At 50.9% G+C, this 19,448-nt stretch overlaps 1 protein-coding gene and 1 non-coding gene across 7 annotated transcripts; one reads left to right on the forward strand and one right to left on the reverse strand.

Moving 5' to 3' along the window:
• Nucleotides 1–2,203: 2,203 nt before the first annotated feature.
• Nucleotides 2,204–2,323, reverse strand: LOC114883511. Its single transcript, XR_003790605.1, has one exon. It is a non-coding gene; the product is annotated as a small nucleolar RNA SNORD22 (small nucleolar RNA).
• A 1,800-nt stretch (nt 2,324–4,123) lies between these two features.
• PPRC1 (PPARG related coactivator 1) lies at nt 4,124–18,701 on the forward strand. Of its 6 annotated transcripts, XM_029201040.1 has the most exons (15): nt 4,124–4,306; nt 8,158–8,346; nt 8,890–9,036; nt 9,157–9,258; nt 9,373–9,787; nt 11,183–12,295; nt 12,580–12,633; nt 13,460–13,517; nt 14,291–14,361; nt 15,364–16,087; nt 17,053–17,202; nt 17,313–17,379; nt 17,503–17,624; nt 17,869–18,020; nt 18,306–18,701. In XM_029201040.1, the coding sequence occupies exons 1-15, from the start codon at nt 4,154–4,156 to the stop codon at nt 18,407–18,409; spliced, it is 3,621 nt and encodes a 1,206-aa protein (XP_029056873.1). In that variant the 5' UTR covers nt 4,124–4,153; the 3' UTR covers nt 18,410–18,701. The 6 variants fall into 6 exon arrangements, with proteins under 6 accessions (XP_029056873.1, XP_029056869.1, XP_029056870.1 ...); XM_029201036.1 differs by having other exon boundaries at nt 9,373–12,295; XM_029201037.1 differs by having other exon boundaries at nt 9,373–12,295; nt 14,294–14,361.
• Nucleotides 18,702–19,448: the final 747 nt, after the last annotated feature.

Below are 19,448 nucleotides of genomic sequence, written 5' to 3' on the forward strand. Positions count from 1 at the left end.
ACTGCAAGGGGCATGGGTTTGATCCTTGGTCAGGGAACCAAGATCCCACATGCCTCGGGGCAACTAAGCCAGGGTGCCACAACTACTGAGCTCGCGGGCCTCAACTAGAGAGTCTGTGTGCCACAAACTAGAGAGCCCACGCACTCTGGAAGCGGCACACCACAACTACAGAGCCCATGCATGCTGCGCCACAACTAGAGAGAAGCCCTCACACCATAACGAAGGGCCAGGGTGCCGCAATGAAAGATCCCGCATGCCTCAACAAAGATCCCATGCGCTGCAACTAAGACCCAACGCAGCCAAAAAAATTAATTAAATAAATAAATAATAAATTTTTAAAAAAATTAGAAAAAAGAAACTAACTAAAAGAAAGTTGTATTAGTCTTCCCAGGCTTCCATAACAGAATACCACAGACTAAGTGGCTTAAAGAACAGAAATTTATTTTCTCACAGCTCTGGAGTTTGGAAGATTAAGATCAAGGAGCTGGCAGGGCTGGTTTCTAGTGAGACCTCTTTCCTTGGCTTGCAGGTGTCTCTTCCTCTTCTGCAACCAGTCCTACTGGATTAGACCCCCTGCCTTTATTATGTCATTTTACCCTTAATTACTTTCTTAAAGGCTCTATCTCCAAATATAGTCATATTGGGTGTGGAGCCCTTCAACATATGAATTTTGCCCATGGTGAAGGGGGGACGACACACACAATTCAGTCCATAACAAGAGGTCCTCTCTTCTCATGAATTTTTTGTGGGAATGTGTATTATTTTTTATTTTTTTAATACTTTGTGCCACACGGCATGTAAAATCTTAGTTCCCTGACCAGGGATTGAACCTGTGTCCCCTGCAGTGGAAGCGCAGTGTCCCAACCACTGGACCACCAGGGAATTCCCTGGGAATGTGTATTAATACAACCTTCCTGAAGGGCAATTTGGCATTGTCCACCGAAATTTCAAATGTACATACATATACACCCTTTAACTCAGCAATCTCCTTTCGAGGAAAGTATTCCATAGAAAGAGTGTACAAAAAGGCAAAGATTAAAAAAAAAAAAAAAAAAAGGGTATTCCTTGGGAGTCCAGTGGTTAGGACTCAGTGCTTCCACTGCAGGGGGTGTGAGTTCCATTCCTGGTCAGGGAACTAAGATCTCACGGCAAAAAAAAAAGGAAAGATACATGTACAAGAGTGTTCACTGTAGGGCTTCCCTGGTGGCGCAGTGGTTGAGAGTCCGCCAGTCAATGCAGGGGACACGGGTTCGTGCCCCGGTCTGGGAAGATCCCACATGCCGCGGAGCGGCTAGGCCCATGAGCCATGGCCACTGAGCCTGCGCATCCGGAGCTTGTGCTCCGCAACGGGAGAGGCCACAACAGTGAGAGGCCCACGTACCGAAAAAAAAAAAAAAGAATGTTCACTGTAACTTAATTTGTAATAGTGAAAAACTAGAAATCACAAATATAATTTAAATAATGATAATGATATTAAATTATATATTCATTTAAATAATGATATATTCTTTTAATGGAACTGGTACTCACCAAGATCTCAGTATATATTGGTTAATGAATGGACAAACATATTGTTACATGAAAAAAAAGCAAGTTATAGAACCATACATGTGGGATGGTCCCATTTTTGAACAAAGGTCAATGTCTGTCCCTATACATTTTTTTTAAGGTTAAAAAAAACACTTCTGGGAATTCCCTGGTGGTCCAGTGGTTAGGACTCCACGCTCTCACTGCCGAGGGCCTGGGTTCAGTCCCTGGTCAGAGAACTAAAATCCCACAAGTCACGCGGAGCTGCCAAAAGAAAAACAAAATAAAACAAAACTTTTTTATTTAGAGGGGCTGGAATGATTGTATGCTAATTAAAACAGCTAAGTTGTATAACAAATAACTTGAAAATTCCCTATTGATATTCTCCAAGAGTTAGATTCCATTACACGTGACTTGTTCTTTCTTTGGGCCTGGAAAAAATATACACAACTGCTCCCGTTGCGGAGCACTGGCTCCGGACGCGCAGGCTCAGCGGCCATGGCTCACGGGCCTAGCTGCTTTGCGGCATGTGGGATCTTCCTGGACCGGGGTACGAACCCGTGTCCCCTGCATCGGCAGGCGGACTCTCAACCACTGAGCCACCAGGGAAGCCCTACACAACTGATTTTTGACGAATAATTTATTCCTCCCTTTCCCATGTTTTGAAATCCTTATGATCCCTCAGTTCCTTCTGGAACAAACTTTCCTCTTCTTCTCCAGCCAGCCCCACTGGGTTCACCTTTACAGGCTCTGGGACTAGGACAGGAAGTAATGTTTGAATGTTTCTTCACTGGGACCTATACGTTTTTATATACATAGAAAAAGTGTGGCTGAATACACACCAAAGGTGACAAGGGTTAAATCTGGGGACTGGAATTTGTAGGCCAAGTATATTTCTTACTTAAATAGTTTTGTATTCTTTGAAGTGATTTTTAAATTTTTGTAATACAAAACTTTTTTTAAAAATAAGGAAACGGGAAAAAAAATTGTCATGAAGAACCTAGGGGTAAGACAGGAATGAAGACGCAGACCTACTGGAGAACTGGACTTGAGGATATGGGGAGGGGGAAGGGTGAGCTGTGACAGGGTGAGAGAGAGTCATGGACATATACACACTAACAAACATAGTAAGGTAGATAGCTAGTGGGAAGCAGCCGCATGGCACAGGGATATTGGCTCGGTGCTTTGTGACAGCCTGGAGGGGTGGGATAGGGAGGGTGGGAGGGAGGGAGACGCAAGAGGGAAGACATATGGGAACATATGTATATGTATAACTGATTCACTTTGTTATAAAGCAGAAACTAACACACCATTGTAAAGCAATTATACCCCAATAAAGATGTTAATAAATAAATAAATAAATAAGGAAACGGGCTTCCCTGGTGGCGCAGTGGCTGAGAGTCCGCCTGCCGATGTAGGGGACACGGGTTCGTGCCTCGGTCCGGGAAGATCCCACATGCCGCGGAGCGGCTGGGCCTGTGAGCCATGGCTGCTGAGCCTGCGCGTCCGGAGCCTGTGCTCCACAACGGGAGAGGCCACAACAGTGAGAGGCCCGCGCACCGCAAAAAAAAAAAAAAAAAAAAAAAAGAAAAGAAAACAGGGACTTCCCTGGTGACACAGTGGTTAAGACTCTGCACTCCCAATTCAGGGGGCCTGGGTTCCATCCCTGCTCAGGGAACTAGATCCCACATGCGTGCCGCAACCAAGAGTTCGCATGCCACAACTAAGAAGCCCGTGTGCCACAACTAAGGAGCCCACAAGCTGCAACTAGGGAGCCCGCCTGCTGCAACAAAGACTCGGCACAACCACATAAATAAATAAATATTTAAAAAAAGAAAAAGAAAACAATATGAAGTAGCTTCTAAATGACAAATGAGTAAATAATAGACATAGTGATGGACTGTGGAAATACAGAGAGGGATCAAGGTTGGCTGGGATAACCAAAAAGTCTTTCCCGGATAAAATAGGGCCTCAAAGATGTTTTGAGGCTAAAGTTTTCCACAAGGCAGAAAAACACCTGTTGTATTTGGAAGATAGCAAGATGATCTGCAGTAGCAGGAAGTAAATTTGGTAATGAGACATGAACGTGGGTTTCTGAGTAGCTCAGAGAGACACCGATAATGCTGTGTTCTAAGATTAAACTCGCGGTAGTGCCGCAGTGTAGCGGGTGAGGCTTAGCTCCTGGAGTGCTGGTGCCCACGAGGCGGTGCTGTTTCAAAACACAGGCCCACTTGGACTAAGGAGAAAGGAACGTGCAGCAGGTAAAACGTCAGACAAAGAGGGAGTTCTGACAGTTGGACGAATTGGGAAAATAAAAAGATACGCAATAGGTAATTATCCCCTTATTACCTCGCGCTCCCCAACTAGGTCCCCCCGCGCAACACAAAATTATGCATTACAGTATGCTTATAGCACGTGCCACTCAGGCTCTGCTGAATGCGACTACTACTCCCAGGCTCCCTCGTGAGGCCAGTGCCCTTTTCCCGTGTGCAAATGGGTATCGCCGCTCAGTCTTCTGGGACTCGTAGTCTTGCAGTGTCTTTCGGGAGTTGTAGTTCCCTTCCCACAATCGGCTGGGCGAGGCGGCGCCGGCGATCAGAGCTGCGCCGGGTGTTCAGGGGCCAAGATGGCGGCGCGCCGGAGACTGAGAGACGGAGTCGCGCCGCTTCTGAGTGGGGGCTCCGGCCCCGACCCTGGCGGTGGAGTGCGCAGCAGCGGTTGGGGGAGTCGGAGCCAAGCGCCGTATGGCACTGTGGGCGCTGTGAGTGGCGGGGAGCAGGTGAGACTGGCGGGCGGCCCGCGGCTGGCAGCAAAGCGGCGTGTGCCGGGCGGTGACACGTGGACGCCACAGGAAAGGGAAGAAGCGTTCGGGAGTCGATGCCGGGTGGCTGCGGAAGACGGATTGGACCGACCGGACCTGGGTCGTTTGCTGGAGGGATGCGGGCAGAGGCGGGTCCTTATGGCCATTCCTCCGGAACGCCGGAGGGGCAGAGCAGGGTGTCGGAAACCTGGTCCCTGTGTGTGGAGGGACTCGGACTTAGAGTAAGACCTCCCTCTAAGGATGCCGAGTGGGGGCTGCCTGTAGCCCAGCGCCGCAGTGCCTTTTCGGAGCCACGTGGGGTGGGGGGAGCGATTTTCCCGGGATAATTTGTCTGCTTCCCCTCCCCCTCTAGGCGGCCCCGGCACCCACGTGGGTTGGGCGGGGGGGAGGAGGCCCTCGGGTCCACGTGGGGGCGGGGAGGGGATGTCCACGTGGCTCCCGCTCCAGGCTGCCGGGCATCTCGTATCGGCGCTGGAGCCGCACTGCCGGGAACTGGGTGTGTCTCAGCCGGTCCCGCCATCTCCGATCGGCGCTGGGGGCCCCAGGCTGGGAAGGAAGGAAGGTAGGGGCTGCTAGAATCAACTTTGCCCAGAGCCTTGGAGGAGTTTTTTTCTTTTTGCTTTGGTCCGCGTTGCCTCTCGACAACGGATGGTAAAGGACTTTACAGGTGTGCGGGTAGTCTGTTCCCTGCGGATGACGGAGTGTGTTGGGGAGGGTAGAGGGCTGAGGTTGAAGGGCTGTGGAGTGGCGGCCTCTTTCCGACCGGCTTGGGGTGGGTTGTGAGGCATGGGCACTGGCGTTTTTGTTGCCTGCAGTCCTGCCTCGTTCGTGATTCAAGGGGCATGGGAGGTGTCAACATTTACATGGCACAGGCTTAAGTAAGGAAAGGGAGTCCTCTCCTTCCCTCACTTTTCCTCAAGCATCTCTTTTGAGGAGGCAGCTAAGGCCTGCTCCTGTGAATTGATACAGACAAATTTGAGATGGTCTGTGTTTAAGCTTCTCTGGAATTTGTGCTGGGGATGGCAAAAGTTGGAGGCGATCTGAGAACTACTCAACACCAGTTGAACGTTTACTAAATGGGGGGGGGGGACATTCTTTCTGTCATACTCTTTTATTCCTGGTCTTCAGTTCTCCATAGTTAAAAGTGTTATCGTCCCATTTCTCACCAGGGCTTCTTAAAAGTTCCCACCCAGAGTGGAGGTCGGCAAGACTTCGTTTGAACTGTTATCTTGCTTAAGCAATTAAGCTGAGTCCTTGAAAGCTTTTTTTTTTCTTTTTTGGTTTCTAGGTGGGAGTTGGGCTGCAGGTTGCCAGGTAATATCAGTTCTAGCAGACCAATCCAGGCCCTGGGGGTGGGGGGTGGGGAGTGGCTTCTGGGGCTCTACTTGGGAGCTGCCCACCCGCTCTTCCCTTATTTTCTCAGAGGCCACATCTTGTGGGGCTGGTGCTGCCCACCCTTTGGGGGAGAGGCAGGAAGTATCCATGATCCAGCTGTAGTCCAAGTTAGGTAGTCATTTGGGGTTGGAGAGGGTCTTGTGGAGAGATTGTTCACCACAAACACACACAAAGATGAGTATGTGGAAGCTAGTCAATCAGCCAGGAACTTACTGAGATTCCATTATGTTTAGACATAGGGGGATACTGTGGTAAACCACACATGGTCCCTGTGCTCCAGGATCTTATGTTTTTATCAGATCTTATGTTTTAGACAGACAATAATGATGAGGACAGAGGAAAGTGCAGCATATTATATAATCAGCAGTAGTAATCTAACTTGCAGGGTCTGGGAAGAAACATTTTAAGGTGAGATTGTGGGGGGCGGAGGGGAGGGGGAGCTTTCCTCAGAGGGAACAGTATGTGAAGACCTTGAGGTGGGAGAGAACATGCCTTATTGGAGAAACCCGTATGGCTGGTGTATACAGCGACAGAGAGAGTGGTGAGAGAAGACACGCTGGAGGAGTCTGGTGGGGAATACCAGGACCACTGTAAGCCATTTAAGGACTTTAAACCTAGTGCTAAGAGCAGGAACATGCCCTTAGAGGGGATTAGAGAGTGTCTCAAGAGGTGATCAAATGTGTATTTTCACGTTTGTAGCTGGTTTTGAACCCTGCAGGGACAAGCCGGATGTGGGAAAGCCAGTCGGGGAGGTTGTTAAAGAGATGCTGGTGGCTGGCACACTCTTAGCCTGGGCTTATCCTCTCCATGATCTTGGTACTCTGGGAGCTGTGCTGTTTGGGGTTTGAGGGGAGGGATGGGTGAGGTCAGGTAAAGAGGGGCTTCTCTGACTGGGGCTCCAGTACCTGCCTGATGGAAGTGGTGATGAGTGGTTCATAAAGCTGGACATTGTCTCAAGATTCTGGCCTAGTAGCTGGGTCAGGTAGGTGGCAGGGCAGGAGATGCAGCCTCTTTGCTCACCTGGGAGTGTTTGCTGAGCGAGGTGCTATTCAGCTGCTAGTTGTAATTACAGGATTGTGAAGGCTTGGGAGGAGTTAGTGCCTAAAACCTGCCACCTTTTACTTCATCTCTGGGCCTGGCCTCCTAAAGTGTCCCTATCTATCCTTTTCTCTCGTTGGGCATTGTTACTCTTCAGCTTGATTAGGAGGGTGGGGGGGTGCAGTCATACCTGTTGCTTTTTTTTTCTTTTGGAAGAGGTACAGAGTTTGCCTTTGCTGCCAAAGGAGAGGTAAGATTGGCTTGTCCGTGTTTGTTCCTGTTCTCTGGCCTTTGCATCATCTATAATTTCGTATAGTGGAGATACCCCTGCCTCTGGCCTTGCCAGCCCTTCCAGCCACTTCTGGCCCTGCCCACGCCCACACTCTTGACAGGCCTGGGCGGATGGCTCCCTGCCTGACAAGGCTGAAGATGTTGTTAGTTCTCAGGGAAGAGGTGGGGTGGGGCGGGGCTTTTCCATCCACAGAATCAAGCTTTCTCTTCTTTTGCTCTAACCTGGTTGGGGTAGGGAAGAGACTTGTTCCTTGGGACTACCTTTGAGAGGTTGGGTGGCACACTGTAGAGCCTTCAAAATAGAAGTTCAAAATAAGTGTGACTGTCAGCTGTGTATACTGTGATGCACTGTGCCAGGCATGGTGGGTGACCAGGAAGTATAAGCACAGTTTAAACCCTTCCAAGAGCCAAGAAAAATATAAGCTAATAGATACAAAGGGTTATTTGCCCCAAAGGAACTTGGAATATAGTTTTAGTAATGATGCAAGGAATGTCATGGGGTAGGGAAGTGGGTAGGATGTGATTGCCACAGAAGTGAGCGGTACAGGAACACGTATGAATTCGGGGTGTGAGGAGAGATGCGTTGGGGAGGCCTGAGGTGTCTTCTTGAAGAAGGTGGGATTTGAGCTAAGCAGAGACGAGAGGCCTAAGTGGGATTTGAGGAAGGTAAGGTGGTTGTAATTGGAATTGCCTGCTTACTGACCTCCTCTCCTTTGGTGTGCCTCTGAGAGTGTCTGTATTCATCACTGCCAGCAGATAACTCTTCTGAACAATCTTGGTCTTTTTGATGTTTTTATTCCCCAGTTTATCAATGTCGTGTGGTTCCAAGTGTTTCTGGATGGAGTCTAAACTTTTTTTTTTCCCAGAAGGTTCTTGAACACTGCCATCTGGTTGTGACTGTGGCTCATAGTTTGTACTTCTCTCTGCCCAGCAAGTCCAGAGTGTGTTGGGGCTCCTGCTGAGTCTGAGGCCATTGGTGGAGGGCTCAGTACCTGGTTTACAGAGTATGTAAATCAGCTGCCCCCGAGGGCCCATGCCCTGCAGCCTTCACTGTGCCTTCCTGACCTTATTCCCTTTTGCCCCAGGTGCTGCTGCATGAGGAGGGGGATGATTCTGGCTTTGTCAATCTATCTCGGCTGGGCCCCTGTTTGAGGGACAAGGACTTAGACATGGAGGAGCTGATACTGCAGGATGGGACACTGCTGGGGACCATGCACAGCTATATGGATGCCTCCCTCATCTCCCTCATTGAAGATTTTGGTGGCCTTGGAGAGGTGAGCTGGGGCTGAGCTTGGAGGTCTTCAGGCAGGAGCTTTGGCTCAGTGGCTCTGTTCTCCTAGCGCCTTGGTTCCTAGATACTCAGCCTGAGTCCTTGAAGTGTGTTTTTGTTTCTCAGTGAGAGTTGGGCTACATCCCATGTAAAAGGATGCCCTGGCAGACTTGGATTATCATCCAAGGCCTTTCACCCTGCCTGGGCCCCTGACTTACATGTTCAGAGGGTTCTGATCTTTGTTTTGAGTCCAATTCCAGCTTAGCCAAGGGTTGTCTGCTGAGCATCCCACATCTTACCTGAGAGTGTAGGGAGTATGAAACATAAGTTCAAGACTCAGTTTTGACAGGTCTTTGTTGACACTAGAGAGATGGTGGATGGTAGTAAATGAGATTGGAACCCATGCCTCCTGGTACTAACATCTCTCTCTGGCAAATTGAGCTGAACTGAGCCTGGGAGAGGGATTCTCTTGGCATCCAGTCCTTCTCAGTGGCCTGGTAGGTCATAGGGATGGTGGTGGGACCTTCCTGTTGTCTTTCCTGAGCAGAGCAGGTTATCTCTGGAGGACCAGAATGAAGTGTCACTGCTCACAGCTCTAACAGAGATCTTGGACAATGCAGATTCCGAGAACCTGTCTCCATTTGACAGCATTCCTGACTCAGAGCTGCTTGTGTCACCTCGGGAGGGCTCCTCTGTAAGTGTGGGATGAGGGGAAGGGGGTGTGTGGTTGGTGCAAAGGTTGGAACCACATCCATGAGCCTACTCATAAAGTTCTGAAGCACAAACACATTTCAGGTCTTTTTCTCCCTTTTAGCTGCACAGGCTGCTCAGCCTCTCTCGGACACCCCCAGAACGTGACCTCATCACCCCGACTGACCCATTGGGGCCCAGCACAGGCAGTAGTAGAGTGAGTGGGGTAAGCCTGACCTAGGGAGCCTCATGGACTCCCAATGGGGAGGAATATATGGGGACATGTCTGGAAAAAGATATTCCTGGAGAAAACTCCTATGTCTTATCTTCTTTCCTGTAGGTTGAGATGTCTCTCACAGATCCTCCTTGGGACTTCTCTCCACCCTCTTTCTTGGAGACCTCCTCCCCCAAGCTTCCTAGCTGGAGACCCCCAAGGTCAAGACCCCGCTGGGGCCAGTCCCCACCTCCCCAGCAGCGTAGTGATGGGGAAGAAGAGGAGGAGGTGGCCGGCTTCAGCAGCGAGATGCTTGCTGGGGAGCTCAACAACTCTGTGAGCAGCATCGCAGACTTCCCCATGCACCTGGCCTGTCCCGAGGAGGAAGATAAAACAGCAGTAGCAGCAGAGATGGCAGTGCAGGCAGCTGGCGATGAGAGCATCTCCTCCCTGAGTGAGCTGGTGCGGGCCATGCACCCGTACTGCCTGCCTAACCTCACCCACCTGACAGCACTTGAGGATGAGCTTCAAGAGCAGCCAGGTGATTTGACACTGCCTGAGGATTGTGTGGTGCTGGAAATTGTGGGCCAGGCGGCCACAGCTGGCAACGACCTGGAGATCCCAGTTGTGGTGCGACAGATCCCTACTGGACCCCAGCCTGTCCTCCTGGATAACTCGCTAGAGGCCAGTGCGGCCTTGCAGCTGCTCATGCCTACACTAGAGGCAGAGACAGAGGCTGCTGTGCCCAGGGAAGCCCTCTGCCCTGAGAAAGAGGGGTTGTCACTGGATTCAAAGGAAAAGCTGGAGTCAGCCTGCTTGTTGGAGCCCAGGGAGGTCATGGAGCCAATGGCACCCAAGGGGCCTCAGAACCCACCAGCCAACACAATGCTAAGTTCCCAGAGAGCTCGAAAGGGCAGAAAGAAGAAGAGCAAGGAGCAGCCAGCTGCCTGTGCAGAAGGCTATGCCAGGAGGCTGAGGTCAGCCTCTCGTGGGCAGTCTACAGCAGTTACAGAGCTGACCTCTCAGGGAGGCAGCTTGCCTCAGGAGGACCTTCAAAGAGAGGTTGTGCCTCCCCGTGGTAGAGGGAAGCCCCGGGCTTGGGCTCGGGCTTGGGCAGCTGCCTTGGAGAAGCCTGGCTCTGGGAACTTGGAGAGTAGTGCTGGACAAGCTAGTCCTGCTAAAGAAGGTCCTCTAGACCTCTACCCCAGCCTGGTTGACCCCATCCAAGCCAACCCTGTTTCAACCCATCTCTCACTGGTTGACTCTGCTGAAGCTGACCCCATGCCACTTGACTCTGTTGAAGCTGATCCCACTGCGGTTGACCCTGATCCCACTGCAGTTGACCCTGATCCCACTGTGGCTGACCCTCTACCTGTTGACCCTGAACTGGTTGACCGTGCTTTAGCGAACTCAGAGCTGGTTGACCCTCTCCCAGCTGACTCAGTGTTGATTGACTCAGTTCTGGCTCACTCAGCAGCAGTTGACGGTGCAGTGGTTGTTCCCATCTCAGATGACTTGCCTTCAGTTGACCCTGTCCTAGCCAAGCCAGTACAAGTTGACTCTCTTCCCAATGACCTGGCTCTAGTTGACCCTGTACTAGTTAAGTCTAGGCCAACTGATCCCAGACGTGGTACAGTGTCATCAGCCCAGGGGAGTCCAGCCCCCCAGCTCCTCCTGGAGTCAGAGTCCTCAGACCCCCCAAAGGCCATCAATCCTGAAGTCGAGGTCATGGGTCCTCTGAAGGGGGAAAGTGGTACTAGTGCAACAGCCCAGGAAGCCAGGCCTCGGCCTCTTAGCCTATCTGAGTACCGGCGACGAAGGCAGCAGCGCCAAGCAGAGGCAGAAGAGAGGAACCCCCATCCCCCAGCTGGGAAGTGGCCCAGCCTCCCAGAAACTCCCACAGGGCTGGCAGACATCCCTTGTCTTGTCCCACCAGCCACAGCCAAGAAGACAACTCTGCAGAGAAGCCCTGAAGCTCCTTCTGAGGCTTGCTTTGCTCCTGTGGGTCCCAGCCCTGCCTCTCCTAGTCCTGAGCCACCTGCAAGCAAACCTGTGGCCTCAACTCCCACTGAGCAGGTGCCATCCCAAGAGATGCTACTGCCAGCAAGACCTCCACCTCCTGCTGTGCAGTCCATGCCCCCCACAATGCCCACTGCCCTGCCTTTTCCCACGGGTGGGCTGGGCATGACTCCCATGCTGCCCCTTCCCACAAATGGGCAAAGTGTCCCCAGTCTGCCCCCACCACCCTTGCAGCCTCCTAGTGTTCCGATGTCTGTGGGGCCAGTGCCACCTGATCCCTTTACTCACTATGCCCCTGTGCCACCCTGGCCTTGTTATCCCCCCTTGTCCCCTTCTGGCTATCCTTGCTTGCCCCCTCCACCGACGGTGCCCCTAGTGTCTGGTACTCCAGGTGCCTATGCTGTGCCCTCCACTTGCAATGTGCCTTGGGTACCTCCTCCTGCCCCAGTCCCACCTTATAGCTCCAGCTGTACCTATGGGCCCTTGGGATGGGGCCCAGGGCTGCAACACCCTCCATTCTGGCCTGCTGTTCCCCCACCTCCTTTGCCTCTAACCTCTGTTGGAAGAGCTGTTCCCTCACCCAAGGTGGAGCCCAGTGGCATCCCACCTGGCCCTCCTGATAGTGTACTGACTGTGCCGATGGCTCCTCCCCTCAGTCTTGGGGCAGCTGGTCAGATAGAGCCCACCAAGGTGGAGGTCAAGCCAGTGCCTGCATCTCCCCATCTGAAACACAAGGTGTCCTCCCCGGTGCACAGCCCTCGGATCAAGGCTTCACCGTGTCTGCCTGCTGAGAGTGTGGCTGTTGAGGAGCCTGCATCAGAGAGGCTAAAGCCTGAGCCCCAGGAAGCTAGGCCCAGGGAGAAGGCACCCTCTCCTGTTGCCAAGGCTGTTCCCACATCTGCACCAAGGCAGAGCACTACCACCAAGCTGCCTGCTGTCCACCCAGCCCGTCTAAGGACACTGTCCTTTCTGCCTACCCCACGTACCCAGGGTCCTGAGGATGTGGTACAGGCTTTCATCAGTGAGATTGGTGAGTGCCACACAGTTCCGTGAAGAATGGCATGGGGGTTGTGTGAGGAGTGTCCTCCATAAAACAGGATAAACTACCTTATTGGGGCTGGCCTTTGTTGGATTTCTTTGGAGAGTTCTTGAGAGGTGGAAGTCTGGGTTGGTTTGATTCTTTCTGCTTTGTGTTGCTGCCTTGGTTTACTTAGTACAGTGAGCATGGGGAGCCTAGGGGAAGAAGTGAGGGGATTTGGGACTTCTGGGACCTGTGTACTCAGTTGATAGGGGCCGTGTTGTATGCTTCCACAGGAATTGAGGCATCGGACCTGTCCAGTCTGCTGGAGCAATTTGAGAAATCAGAAGGTGAGGAAACCTGGGTAGCTTTGCTCCAACCCTTTTTTGTTGATGTTTCCTTTGGGCCTAGCCCTGTAGTTGCTTAAACTGGGGGGAAGGAGAAGGGGAGTCTCAGCCACTAGAGCAGCCCCCTAATTGGAATGGGAAGACAAGATTTACCTGTGACACAATCTAAGCCAGGGAGAGTGGTGGGTACAGCATGGCAAGAACTATAAAGAGTAGATGGATGGGGAGATTCAAGTGGGTTGGGTTATTTGGGGAGGTAGCTCTCCAGGTGAGCCTTGGAAGACAGGAATTCAGAGACTGGTGAGTAAAGGCAGAGGTATAGGAAAGATCGCATGTGGTGTATTTGAAAGGCAATGGATAGCTCAGCTTCTCAGTACAAGGCATGGATCTAGGTGCTGCGGGAGATATTATGTCCTGTTCTCAGATGAGCTTATGGTCTGACTGGGGAGAAGAATTTGCAGAAATGACTGCTGAATTGGTAACAGGTATCGGTAGTACAAGGCAAAATAGAAAATATAAGTGTAGATCAAGAATAGGTTATAAGACTAGGAAGTTAGTTAGGTGGGTTATGTAGAGCCTGGAATGCTAGGCTTAGAAGTTTGGACTCCCCAGATTCAGTGGGGAGTGTGCTTGTTTCTGAGCAGAGAAGAGACATGATTAAAAATATACCTGGGTACCCACTGGAGGAGAATGGATCTCTTGGGGGAGACCCAAATGGAGTATGTAGGCAAAATGGATTTTCCTCCTTTGGGTCTCAGAGCCAGCCCTTCTGCACCTCCTCAGTATGGAACATCTGGTTGGGCTTTTAACTAGTATGGTTTCTTTGCAGCCAAAAAGGAGTGCCCTCCCCCGGCTCCTGCTGACAGCCTGGATGTAGGAAACTCAGGGTAAGTATGGGGACATGAGTGAGTTACCCTACAGCTGTTGGTCAGCAGCCGGCCGGTACTCCAGGACTGTCAACTGGATGCCTCTGTTACAGGGACATTTAGTCCGCTCTAGTCTTTCCCTGTTCCCCACCCCCGGTTCAGCCCATCACTACAGGGTACTGTCTTGAGTGGTGAAGTAGGAGGATATATATGTACCATTTTCTGGCTTATTCCAGTCTGGGGGTTCCAAATGGTGATGGCTTTTATTTTCTGGCAACTCGTGCTTTTGGGGATTTCTTTCCTTTATTTAACAGGCGTTAAGGTTGCTCAGCACTGGTAATGGTATAAGAAAAAGTGGGGGAGGATATTCATGGCTAGGGCTCCCCTGACTCCTTGGAGGGCACAGGCATCCTGGACCTCCTTGTTTCCCATTCTTCCAGCACCAAGAGGCCTTTTTTTTTTTTTCATGTTCACAATACCCCATCCTGTTTTGCCAAGCATATTTTCCTCCACATTGATTTTGGGTTGGTTTGAGCCGGGCACGAGAGGCTCCTGGCTTGGAGGAGGTGGGGGGTATTCAAGGTCATCCAGGAATTGGGCAGAGCTGAATTGAGACCCAACCTACATAAAGTTCAGTCACTAAGACCGCTTTTGTGCTGGAGGAGAATGATTGGGGCAGTTTGTGCCCCCCATTCCTCTCTGCACACACCCCTCTCCCATTGCTTTGTGAGCAAAGCAGATGTACAAGATGTTGAGGAGGCAATGAACCAGGCTTTCCCTTTTCCCCCCGCCAGCAGCGTTGACACTCCCCAGGAGAAGAGGCCCCTAGACCGGTTACAAGCCCCAGAACTGGCCAACGTGGCAGGTGGGTTCAGGGTGGGGAACTCTGCCTTTGATTAGTTTATGCAGCAAATGTTTTTCGAGCCTGCTCTGCACCAAGTGTGTGTAGGTGTTGGGGATACAGAGATCTGATCCTCGTCCTTGAGGTTCTCACAGTCCAGGGGGCAGATGTCAGATGTGTAAACAAATGAGCATGTTGAGTATCAGCTGTTGTGTGTTAAAGAAGCCTGTGTGGCTTATAGTGGGGTCTGAAGAGGGACAGTCAGGGCAGGGTTATATAGAAGGTAATCCTCAAAGTGGAGGTTTGAGAAAATCACTGATACCAATCAGGTAGGTTTATGGGCATTCTAGGTAGATGGAATGGCTTGAGTGAGCTGGAGAAGCAAAGCCAGCCCGGTATGTTTTGGGAAATTGTGAGTGGTTCATTTTGGCTGGAGTGTAGTGGTTGATCAGGGTGCTGGGCAGAGCTAAAGGAAGAGAGAAAGCTGGAGTGGAAAGCAGGAGGTCAGGTTATGGGAACTTTGAATGCCATGTTAAGCTGGTTGGACTTTATACTGTACAGTGAAGAAGCAATTGAAAAAACGTTACCAGTTTGGTTTTTGGGTGCTCCCACCAGCAGGAATGTAGAAGACAGGTGGACAGGTGTGATGCCCGAGGTAGGAGGTTATTAGGAGACAATTACATGAGTTCATGCAAGATGCAGCCCAGAAGTCAGGCAGTTCTGAGGGCAGGGGGTGAGTCTAAGAATGAAGAGGTAGGACAGACAGGACCTGGCCACCAGCTAGGTTTGGGCAGTGAGAGGTTGAACAGTTCAGGAGGACCATAGCTGGTTGGGTTTCTACTGCTGGTCTCCAAGATGGGGAACTCAGGGGAAGGAGCAGTTTTAACAGTGGGAGAAGTTGGGCTGTTGATCATTGTTAGTATACTCTGTGAGATGAAGTGGGGATCCCTGGAGCCTATATTCACAGTGTTTAGAAGTGTAGAATCGGATCTCATCCTGCTATCTCCATCCTCCCTCCCCTCACAGGGCTCACCCCTCCAGCTACCCCTCCCCATCAGTTATGGAAGCCCCTGGCTGCTGTCTCACTGCTGGCCAAAGCCAAATCTCCTAAGTCCACCGCCCAGGAGGGAACCCTGAAGCCTGAAGGAGTTACAGAGGCCAAACATCCAGCTGCAGCCTGCCTCCAAGAAGGGGTCCATGGCCCTAGTCCAGTCCATGTGGGCTCTGGGGACCATGACTATTGTGTCCGGAGCAGGACCCCCCCAAAAAAGACGCCTGCCCTAGTCATTCCAGAGGTGGGCTCCCGATGGAATGTCAAACGCCATCAGGATATCACCATCAAACCTGTCTTGTCTCTGGGCCCAGCCACCCCGCTGCCCCCATGCACAGCTGCCTCCCAGAAGCCACTTGATCACAGGACTAGCAATGATCAGGCAGATCCCCCAGCCCCTTGCCTTGCCCCATCCACCTTGCTGTCCCCTGAGGCCTCACCCTGCCGGAATGACACGAACACTAGGACTCTCCCTGATCCCTCAGCCAAGCAGCAGTCAATGCGCTGTTATCGAAAAGCCTGCAGGTCAGCCAGCCCCCCAAGCCGGGGCTGGCAAGGCCGCCGTGGCCGCAGCAACCGTTCTGTCAGCTCTGGGTCCAACCGGACCAGCGAAGCATCTTCCTCCTCATCCTCATCGTCGTCTTCCTCATCCCGGTCCCGGTCCCGGTCCCTCTCCCCCCCACACAAGAGGTGGCGAAGGTGAGCTCTGATGGCCTGTTAGGTTCTCTCCACTTTGGAAGTTCTCTCCTCTGGTTTACTCTGAAAGCTTTAGCACATCGATACTTTCAGGCAGTAAGGCTTCTATTTCTGTCTTTGGCTTTTGTCTTCTCCCCCTTTACTGGATTCGAAGGAGGCAAGCTCTGAGAAGATAGCTTATATCCCCTGTTGGAGATTGGGATATCTCTGAGGTCTCCTCCTTCCTGGAGACCTGCCTTGGGGAGACAATTAGGGTTTGATCTTGACCATGTTGATTCCTTTGCATACTGTATCAGTCCTTATTTCTGCTATTTTCCCGGTAGTATGTGGGATGGTGGTCTAGTGGGTTGTTAATGGCAGACGGTCCTCCCTTTAATCATCTGTTGAGGAAACAGTCTGGGACAGTTCCTTTGAGTGTCACTGTGGCCTCAGCTATTTTCTGGCACTACCTTTTTCTCAGTAATAGACCCAAATTTTTCCACTTAATCAATGAAGAATTCTTGGTTTTTGATGGTGAAGCTTATCTTCAGAAATGTCCCCTACTACAGGTCTAGCGCATCCCCTAAATGCCGTGTTCATAGTACTCCTATGAGACATATGAGGGGAGCAGGATCCCAGAGACCCAGGCCTGCCCCCCTCCCCACCCACAGCTAATTGTAAGACCTAGGGCCCAGCCTTTTATCTCTGAGTCTCCGTTATTTTTATTCTTTCTGATTTGTTAAATATTTTTCTATTTTTAATTGCATAATTGAAAATAAATATGATCTGTGCCCAAATACTCTAGAACATCTAAAGTTCATGACGTTCTCAGTTTGGTCATCTGCGAAGAGTTCTTCTAGATCTCCTCTGCTCTGCTTTGCCTTTGGTCCTGAGCTTCCTGACAGGGAGGCAGGGCTGGGGCCAAGGTGAGGTAAGTAGAATATACCTGCACTGCTCCCAGCATTCCTGTGTGCCCCTTTGTTCTCCAGGTCCAGTTGCAGTTCCTCTGGACGTTCCCGAAGATGCTCTTCCTCTTCCTCCTCCTCATCTTCCTCCTCGTCTTCCTCATCCTCATCATCTAGTTCCCGAAGTCGGTCCCGCTCTCCATCTCCTCGCCGGAGAAGTGACAGGAGGCGACGGTGAGCGTGTTTTCAGGGAGTCGGTGCATCTGGGGTGCAGGTGCCTAAGAGTTCTGAGACTTGAGCTGCGTAATGTCTGGGGCACTGATGGCACCTTCTTCTCTTGTCAGGTACAGTTCTTATCGTTCACACGACCATTACCAAAGGCAGAGAGTTCTGCAGAAGGAGCGTGCAATAGTGAGTAGAGGAACAGGTCCTGGGAGGAGAGGGCTTGTCCCTGAGCCATGACATGAGCTCAGAGAGCTGTCTGCAGCTATGGCCTTGGCTCATAGTGTGTCAATTTTCCTTGACCTAACATAGGAAGAGAGAAGAGTGGTCTTCATTGGGAAGATACCTGGTCACATGACTAGGTCAGAGCTGAAACAGAGGTTCTCTGTTTTTGGAGAGATTGAGGAGTGCACCATCCACTTCCGTGTCCAAGGGTGAGGTTGGGCCCTAAGGTCAGGATGTCCTGTCTCATTATCTATCTTGATGCTTCTTTGTTTCTCCCCCCTTGCTCTGGTGTCCTAGGCAATATAGGCACCTTCATTTCTACAGTTAGAGGGCTGGCAATTTGGGGAATGAGAAGAGCCACCCCAGTCCATTACTGTACCCTGGCGAGCTGTCTCTTCTCCATGGCATGTGCCCAAATAGCCATGTCAGCCTCTGTCTCACCCTCCCCACCAGTGACAACTATGGCTTCGTCACTTACCGCTATGCCGAGGAGGCATTTGCAGCCATTGAGAGTGGCCACAAGCTGAGGCAAGCAGATGAACAGCCCTTTGATCTGTGCTTTGGGGGCCGCAGGCAGTTCTGCAAGAGAAGCTATTCTGATCTTGGTGAGTGGAGGGAGGCCCTGAGCCTTTGGTATCATCTCCTCCCTCAAAAGGTCCCCAGCCTTTTGAGAGGGGCGCTAGCTAGGCAGACTTGTCTTCCTCTGACACGTGAAGAGCCTAAGGGGTGGGATGAGAGGAGAAATGGGTGCTCACCTGTCTTTTGAATTAATATCCAGGTGATTTTAGCTCCATCCATTATAGACATGAGAGGTAGCTGGCCATTTGAGGACGCTGTGGTTGGGAGGTGTACTCAGAGACCTTGATGTTTGTCTCTCTCTACCTTTATAGACTCCAACCGGGAAGACTTTGACCCTGCTCCTGTAAAGAGCAAATTTGATTCTCTTGACTTTGACACATTGTTGAAACAGGCCCAGAAGAACCTCAGGAGGTAACCCTGGGCCCTTCTCCCCCACCCCCTTTTCTTTGGAGGTGCCCAACCTCCTCCATTCCCTCCCCCAGTCTAGGGGAGACAGCTGCTAGTGAGGAGATGACTGTTTTATAAAGAAATGGAAAAAAGTGAAATAAAAATGTGTTAAATCTGATTTTTTTAAAGTGGTATTTGTTTTTTATAATAGGCATTGAAACACATTAACTTGCATTCCTATGTAAGAAGGATGGGGTTGAGGGGTTCCCCCAGTGTTTGGAAAATCGAAGTCACTATGCAGACTAATAAACATGAACTAGAGGGAACTGCCAAGTGCTGTTGTGCTTCTTTCTATGGTGGTAGTGCCAGACAAGTCACTTTTCCTCTCTGAACACAACAGGGACATGCTTACCTCCATTTAATTCCTAGGACCCCTCTTTGGTCAGGTGTAGAATCCTGACCACTTTAAACTGCTCCTGAAGAGTGTTGTAAGTGAAATCAGTCATCTAGGAGTGCCTCTCAAACTTTAAAAGAGCAGTTGAATCATCTGGAGATCTTTTAAAAATGCAGATTCTGACTTCTGGGATGGGGCCTGAGATTCTGCATTTCCAGCAAAGGTGGTGCTACTGGTCCAGGAAGGAATTTTAATATCAAGGACCCAGAGGACGCTCACACTGTTGCAAATAATGGGTTTTGAAACCGAGACTTGTGTGTATGTGGACCATAATAGCTTGAGCACAATGCTTGGCATTCAGCAGGTTCTCAGATGTTTAAAGAATGCATGCAGGTGGATAGACCTTTGGGGAAGAGGGAGTTGTAGGAATTATATACCAAGGACAGGGGAATGCCTGAGAAAGGCAAAGGAGAGGTGTGTCCCTTGAGAAAGTGGATCCTTACCTCCCTGAGGGGCATGAATGGGAAATAGTCAAGGGGTAGTGCATAGGACTGAAGGGATTGCTGTTTGCTAATATGAACTGACATAAGATAGAACTTGGAATTAACCTGGCAGGCCTGAGCATTGATTGATAAATTTGAGTACTCATGACAAAAGAAGAGGCAGTTGAGGG

The sequence above is a fragment of the Monodon monoceros genome, unplaced genomic scaffold (assembly GCF_005190385.1).
Source record: "Monodon monoceros isolate NGI ecotype Baffin Bay Population unplaced genomic scaffold, NGI_Narwhal_1 Super_Scaffold_4, whole genome shotgun sequence".
Taxonomy (NCBI): domain Eukaryota; kingdom Metazoa; phylum Chordata; class Mammalia; order Artiodactyla; family Monodontidae; genus Monodon; species Monodon monoceros.

Coding starts and splice junctions, on each gene's coding strand:
- PPRC1 (XM_029201041.1), top strand. CDS start 4,405: ATGCCGGGTGGCTGCGGAAGACGGATTGGACCGACCGGACCTGGGTCG. Junction 4,570..8,157: donor TGGAGGGACTCGGACTTAGA/GTAAGACCTCCC, acceptor CTTTTGCCCCAG/GTGCTGCTGCATGAGGAGGG. Junction 16,088..17,052: donor CCACACAAGAGGTGGCGAAG/GTGAGCTCTGAT, acceptor TTTGTTCTCCAG/GTCCAGTTGCAGTTCCTCTG.